This window comes from Zingiber officinale, chromosome 3A (genome assembly GCF_018446385.1).
Source record: "Zingiber officinale cultivar Zhangliang chromosome 3A, Zo_v1.1, whole genome shotgun sequence".
NCBI classification, from domain to species: domain Eukaryota; kingdom Viridiplantae; phylum Streptophyta; class Magnoliopsida; order Zingiberales; family Zingiberaceae; genus Zingiber; species Zingiber officinale.
In genome coordinates, this window is record NC_055990.1 from 160,235,737 (window position 1) to 160,243,580 (window position 7,844).

The 7,844-nt window shown below is 39.4% G+C and overlaps 1 protein-coding gene across 1 annotated transcript; it reads right to left on the reverse strand.

The window, feature by feature from the left end:
* Positions 1-1,160: 1,160 nt before the first annotated feature.
* On the reverse strand, positions 1,161-6,781 carry LOC122053109 (probable proteasome inhibitor). Its single transcript, XM_042614992.1, has 9 exons — positions 6,424-6,781; positions 6,146-6,332; positions 5,926-6,072; positions 3,593-3,670; positions 2,864-2,941; positions 2,739-2,770; positions 2,608-2,668; positions 2,431-2,508; positions 1,161-1,389 (listed from the first exon to the last, which is right to left on the reverse strand). The coding sequence occupies exons 1-9, from the start codon at positions 6,584-6,586 to the stop codon at positions 1,320-1,322; spliced, it is 894 nt and encodes a 297-aa protein (XP_042470926.1). The 5' UTR covers positions 6,587-6,781; the 3' UTR covers positions 1,161-1,319.
* Between the last annotated feature and the right edge of the window lie 1,063 nt (positions 6,782-7,844).

The following is a 7,844-nucleotide window of genomic DNA, read 5'->3' on the forward strand; positions in this document are numbered from 1 at the left end:
TTTTGACCACTGGCGATTCGTGTCCCTCCTTCACGTCAACGTTGTTGGTCGACCGTGTAGGGCCCAACTCGATCTAGCGCCTTAGTTGGGAGAGAGAGAGAGAGAGGATGGATCACGGCTGTGAATCTTTTTGTTAGATTTGTTTTGGAAACTTGGTGGAGTACAGAGTACTGAGCTGTGAAGATGAAGAAGGTGGGTGGAATTTGACATTCTCTAGTATTAAAACGTTTTGACTTTGTTACGGAGGAGAAAATATAAAGCAGCCGATCGAGGGGTCAATTTTATTTATTTGGCATCCCTTTCGTTTTTGTGGCCAAAGGGGACAGACAATACGGTGCATTATGGGAAGCTCTATTATGCACAAACAATGACATAAGACGATAAAAGGGTAAAAAAAAAATAGTACATATTCAATTAAGAGAAGTTAGATAATCAACCTCTGTGTAATTGATGTTACGCGTTTGACAATATTTATGGGAGCGTGCGAATTTCATTTCTCCTTTTATCAAATAATGCCACCCGAAGTCAGAAAACATTAAAATTAAAATAAAAAGATGCTTAATAATTTTGCAATAATGCAGTGAGGTATAAGGGTGAAATCTGCCATCCAACGATTGTCTCATATTATTGGAAAAGAATAAATCAGAAAATTATAAATGATCCCAGGATCACAATATGATCACATAACTTAACTTTGCCGAGATTCGACTCTCTTACATAATTTGACAATTCTATCCCATAGTTATCATCTCAGCTATGCCCTAAGGCTGTAGTGAGATATCATTAGATGTCTGATTTCTCTCAGGTAAGAAATTATTGTGCTAAGACAAATATGTCTATAATTTATCCCAGACAGTATATGAGGCCCAAACAAATATCCCTTTCAGGGAATGTGAGGTAGCCTGAAGGGGTGAAGGCTTCACCTTTTTTGCTCCAGGGTATGCAGTGTTTCGATAAATATGTAGCCACACAAGTTTGACGATGAAGCTAATGGAATCACGTAATCAAGGTGGAGTTGACCCAACACATGATGCATGCACCTCCGGAGAATGTGGCCATGTCCGGTGAAAGGAGAGTTTTTTTTTAAAAAAAATGAATCTATTATCTATAAGAACAAACGGCTTTGTAAAACGTCAATCAAATAAAATAAAGTCACCACATCATAAGCCTGTTAAACACAGGTTTATTTATTTATGATTCAGCTGGGAGGTGAAGCCAAAGAGCAGTTGATAGAAAATATCCAACAAAACTAGAGAGAATCTATCAAATGTACATTATGTTCCATAAGTGGTGCAAAAACATAACATTCTGCCATTCCCCTATATATAATCAGGTCCCTGGAAATGCTCGAGATCCGGATGAGTGCCACCACCAGGTCGACGTGGTTGTCTGCATCAGGATTCAGGCAGTGGCTAGTCAAACACTCATTATATAACAAATAATAACAATAATAATAATCAAAATGGCTCAACGGTAAGACAATGGGTAATTAAACGTAAAGATCTTCCACAACGTACTAGTCTGGGATTGTTATATTTAATCGAGAATAAAGCTACTGAAACAAAACAACCCACCTTAGCAATAATAAAGGCTACAAAGAGTATAGCTACATTACCCCCTTAGTTGAGTGATTTATACGGTAACTAATGGTTAGATCATATATTTTCTTGAAGAAAGTCTCCCATGACATGCAGCCAACATAAAGCAATATTAATATAAAACTTGTACGTTCTTCTAAACTACTTCTGGACCTCGTCAAGTTGTCCAGATAGAGCCACCATGCCCACCACTTACTGGGCCTCGATAAAGCAGCCTCACCAATTATCACAATAATCGAGCGCAGTTCTACTACTGGAGCTCAAGACATTCTTTTTTACTATGAAAAAAATATAGGTAAATAGCTCCACAAGGCCGACGTCTTCAGTTGGATTATACTCCATGATGGAGTAAATTACAATTCTTCCTGGACCGCTGTTTGATGATTAACAAATGTGTCCTGGTGCAATAATGGAAATGGGAACTCTCAGACCATCTCCTCCTAACCTGTTTTCGGAGCAGGACATTCCTCCATTCTCTCACACACTATTCTAAGAGTTATTGGACTTTTTAATGGTTCAGCTTGATTCAGAATGGAAATTGATTGGTGGTCATCCCTCATACAAAATAATTGGTAGGAACACAATGAGAGAATCTTTGGCAATCAAGCTTCTGACAAACAATATCCTACCTTGAACTGCGTTATGGGACTTCTGAAATGTTTTCCTTCTCATAATCTTACAATAAAAGCCAATTTTACACTTGTTTTCCTGAAATCTTGTGCATGCGTGTGTAAATTTATGGAGAGCTCAAGGAAAAAAATTTAAAATGCAGGTCATTCATGGTTAATGCACATTTATGCTACTAACTTCCGTTTCCCAAATAATTTGATACCTGATAAAACGAGCAGGCTCAAACCCAGGGACACCTGGAGGGCCGTAAGGGTCATAACGAGCACCCGGTGGTACACCCCTGTTCAAAGACAAATGTTTTCAAATTGTCCAATCTAACGATTATTATGCAGCAAAGTTAGATAATCAACAGCAAGAAATTAATTATTCAAGGACTTACGGAAGGCCACCAATGAAGCCAGGTCGTTCATCAGAACCAAAAAACCTTGGATCATTTGGTCCTGTCACATTCAGGAATATTAAGAACAGTAAAGGACATTTGGAAATACTATTAAGATGATACCAACGTACCTACAAGCATACCACCACCTATGCCAGATCCTCTGTTGATTAAGTATACACCAAATTAGTAAATGATTCCTGCCAATAAAATGTGACTGATATACATAGGCAATGAACTAAAGATGGGGATATACCTATGCGGAAAAATTCCAGCACCAGGACTAGGATAAATATCACTTATTCCGCCAGCAGGAATAGGGGGGTAAACAAGACTGCAGAACATGCAAAAACATTACCAACCAGGAAATTCACGTGTAACTAAAACTTTGATGCACATGCAGAAAAAAGATAGAGAGAGAGAGAAGAATAGCCAAATTTAATAGATAAAAGATGAGAAATATTTCTAACCACGCCATGATAATAAGATCATTATCTACTATTTAAGCACATGGAGATGAACAGCTGTGCCAGATATCTTTTTGAAACGAAGTGGAAGTTCTATAGCATATAAGGAATAGGAGTTCAAAGATGGACATACAAAACCAAAATCTGATATCTTTTTCCAAATATTAAGTTTACAAATCCTTGAAAAAAAAGGAAAGAAAGGTGAAGTGACTAGTTTTGATCCTTCCCTGAAACCGCCCAAATCAAACCAAATATGATAAGTAAAAAATGACCCATAGTTACTCAGCCAAAGTATATTTTTCAAAAAAAAAAAAAAAAAATACAATGAGACTTAAAACTAGAAGTTTCAAAATAACCAGATTGTAATTCCAAAAGAAATCATGTGCTTAAGGTAATAAGATTAGGAATAGCATCACTAGGAAATAAACAATAGACTACAGTAATTGAGAACTTCATAATTGTTAAATAACTAGGAAATATTGATCTTCATGTGTGCATGTGTTGTGGGGAGGACTCACCCTGGATCGTAAGGTTCCTGCTGACCAGCTATTATCAAAGAAGGTTCACTGGTGGTATCGCGCCTACGTTTATCAGCACTGCAAATAGAAAATAGATTGTCTGAATCAAGGAGTCTTTACATTGAGTAGATGCAGAACCAGAATGATAAGCAATGCATATTGAAATCTAAAGATAAAACCTAAAGTGTTGGAGTTATTAGGTATAACATGTTGAGGGTTAGTCGCATAATAATATTTTAGTTCTAAGATTTCTACTTTAAGCTCCATATATTCATATAATTATTGCTCTAGAAGTGAGGCAGCATAATATTCTTTTATCCCCAAATTCTACATAGCATTATATCCCTGTTTCAAAGGTGGGTTTGCAAGAGTGATTTCCTTAGGGTGAGGCAGTGACCCAACTCCCCTCATCCAATCCTCTCACAACCTGCCCAACTCCACTTGACACCCAGCTCTGATGTCTACTGAACAAAAATTCCTCCCACACAACAGCCCCCATATCAACTCTAGTTAACACCTTCCTGCAAGCATTTCTCCGCATGAGATTTACTTAAGTTCCCTATCTGCATGCGATGACGCACATTCCAGCACCCTTTTCCCAGAGGCCATTGCACCATCACCATTGACCATGCACAATAAGAATCAACTGCATGCATCACCAATGCCTCCTAATATTGCCGTCAATGCTTCCATTTCCTCCCCTATTCATGGTTTCTGCTGATAAGGTGCTCATCGCCTCTTTGATTTTCCTATTTTATGTGTTGAAGGTTTGGCAACTTTTTATTTGGTAGCCCCTCTAATTTAAGAGAGAGAGCGCATTAGATATTTAAGTTATTTTTCTAGATTGATAGGAATTTTAGAATTCTAAGTTGTAGTCAATTTATTTCCTAGGTTGTCAACACCTTTTAAATAAGTGGTTATGCTTTACCTGTTTATTTAATTTTATGTTCCAATTTCATTGGGTTGGATCCTTTCAAAAAGACTCTAACTTCCCCTTGTAATTTTCCTTTAAATCAATAATATTTACAACAACTCTAGCTTCACCTTATATGTTTTCTTTGAATCAATAACATTTTCAATCAAAGCCCAGTGCTTCATGTTTGTCTCTTTCCACCACATGATGTTGCATCATGAAGTTAGCTGCTTTACAAAGGAAACCCAACTAAAATGCTGAAAAGAGTTTTGGTTAAGACGAACCTTCAGAAAATTTAGCCATTGATCGATAAAATCAGAGCAATTTCAGCAAAACTATATGGCAGTGAATGAGCCTGCCCAACAAATTACAATGAACAAATGATGAAAGGTTGCAATATTCTCTTTCAGGTCCAAAGTAACTAACTGGAAGGTAGGATCTTTTCAATTTGATGGATGCTGATGGTCAGGGGTTGGTAAACTGTTTGTTGAGATATTTTATAAGTTAATCAGTGCAAAACTTTGGCAGCAGTACTAGTAATTGGCATTCTAGATTAGCATAGTATCAGCCAATCCACTAAAACGATTACCACATTATTCTGTTTGATTAGTTTTGTAGTTGTCATGCATATATTTAACTTAATTATTTTTGTCACTATATTTTCCTATCACTTTTGGAAAATATCTTAACCTAACTTCATTTAGTGTCTTATGACAACAAGTGTACTGATTGACATAACTCTGTCTGATTACTTTAAGATTGTTTATTCATGTAGGATTGATGATCGAGTATGTGCTTTTTTGTTGTCTATTAATATAATTTCTGAAAGCAAGCATAAAATTTTTGTGACTCATGTCCACATTGTTTGTCGATCTACTCTCACTAAACTACACATTTATAAAGAAATATATCAGACCTTTAAACATAGAATATGGAATTTAAGATGATACAGTAATGGACATATGTTCCCTAAGGTGGTCTTCAAGAGAATAAGGAAGATGAAGAAGGTTGAGTTTTATTCTTGCTAAACTCTACAACATGGTACCATATCATCATAGTTCAAATGTGTTTAGTCTTTTGGGATGCTAACATGACTCATACTTTACATCATGGAGTCTATATTTACTTTTAAAGGCTCAGAAATTATCTTTTTTCCTCTTTGCCCATGCAGCACGGTACAGTAGATTGACATATTTTAAATACAAGGTACACTTAAAATAAGAGGAAAGTCATCTAGGGCTTCCATACTTCAATTGGGAGAATATTCAGTGTGCCACGGTCTTGAGAAACAACTCAAATTACTTTCCGTATGACAAACAAAGATAAGCAGAAAGCATTCAAAGAGCAGGTGTATGATCAACTAATACTAGAAGGCAACACCTCAAGAAACAGTAAGTTGTAAAATCTGACAACAGCATACCTAAGCGCTGATGAAGAACTCTCAAACTTGGGCTCTAACTTGGCCAGAAGTCCAGCTCCCAGATTATCAACAAGACGCTTCAGATTCTTATACATCTTCGAATAATTGCTACTCTGGTCTGCCACATCTGACACGTATTCCTTTATGCTAAAGAAAAGGACAAACGCAAAATTTCAATATTTAAGAAAAAACTAAGATTTCTGTAAGAAGAGAAACATACTTGATCTGGAGATTCAAAGGCTCCTTCTTCTGTTCATTAAGATCCAATACATCAATGGCGAGTTCGTCCCCTATAGGCAAGCACTTTACCGTCACGATCTTCTTGGAACCGTTGACAGTTTTCGTGTATACAAAGGCATAGGCATCCTCAGGTTCATTCCACCCATCGATTCCAACCTCTTCTCCATCTAATTCCAAAAGAAAAATATGAATCAAGACCAACGATTTTATCAAATTCCGCTAAGAAATGCCGAGACGAAATGCCAAAGCAATACGCACCAGTAGGAGGGTTATCCGAGAGGGCCCTCGCACCAGTAGCGACGAGAGAGAATCCGGCGGCTAGGAAGGAAGCGTGGACGGCGAAGACTACCTTGTCGTGATCGTTCCGGAAGGAAGGGCGAGAGGCCCTGATTACCGCCATCACCGAGCTATCTGAAGCCATTACCGGGATGAAGCTTTTCGACGTACAGAGCGCGCAGAAGACTGAAGGCGGCGCCGAGCAAAAGGAGCCGCGACGGGATCTGAGGGAGGTGGGAAGACGATGGACCGAGGGCTTCGGAGTTTGGATAGGAGCCTTGGAGGACAAGAAAGACAGTATAAAAGGCACACCGCGAGACTTCCAACTCCAAGCGGTGAGAAAAGATTCGTCGTGGATAAATTATGATGATTATAATAGTAATGGATATTTTTACAAAATATTTATAAAATTATAATAAAATAAAATAGGAAATTATTTGCTTCTAATTTTAATTCTGTTTTCAAAAAAAATATTAGTATTTCTATTGTCATCTGACTCTAATAAATTGATAGCTGATCCGATGGTAAAGACGCGTAGAGGTCAAAGATCATGAGGGTCAATCCTAAAGTCCTGCCGAGCGGATAGGTCATCTAATCGCCCGACCGGAAATCCCCCCAGGCCGGACGGAAGATAGCTCGACCACGGGTCGGGTTTCCGACGCTCAAGGTAAAAGAACTGTCATTCCGAGTGGCCAGACCGCTCGGAAGAATCGCAAACCAAGAAGGCGCAATCTCATCCGAGCATGTGATCGTGGACTTTCTCGGTCGGTTTGATACACTCACATCCTCGTACGCCAGGAGAACCGAATGGATGTCCCGGCCGGATCATTAGATGACAAAACCCAGAAGGAGACAAAAGGAGTTGCTGACGATATCAGCCTCGAGACACTGGCCGTCGACAAACAGCATGGTCGGCGGCCGAGCCGTACAGAGGATCGTACGGTGGGAGCTTCCACTGTCATGCCAGAGATATGCTCGGACGATTGTAGAATGGCGTCAGACATGCTTTTCTGACATCCACGTTTGAGGTATGTTTGGAGAAGCGTGCACGCCTTAAAAAGCGTGCACGCACCTCTCCGGGGTCCTATATAAAGACCCCCAGACTTCATCGGAGGTATGCAGAATTCTCATCACTGTAGCCACAGTTACTCTGCCCCCTTTCTCCTTTGTTGCCTAACTTGAGCATTGGAGGGTCATTGCCGGGAACCCCTTCCCGGCTCGGCTTCTTTGCGGGTTCGCCGGAGATCCACATCACCAGTCGGAGACGGCGGAGAGCGCCACGTCCCCAATGTCCGTCGACTCAGCGCTCGGACAGGATCAAATTGGCGCCGTCTGTGGGAACGTACCTGAATCCGAGCCGAGAAGATGGAAGAAGCTGGACGCCAACTCATGGTAACGCTCTC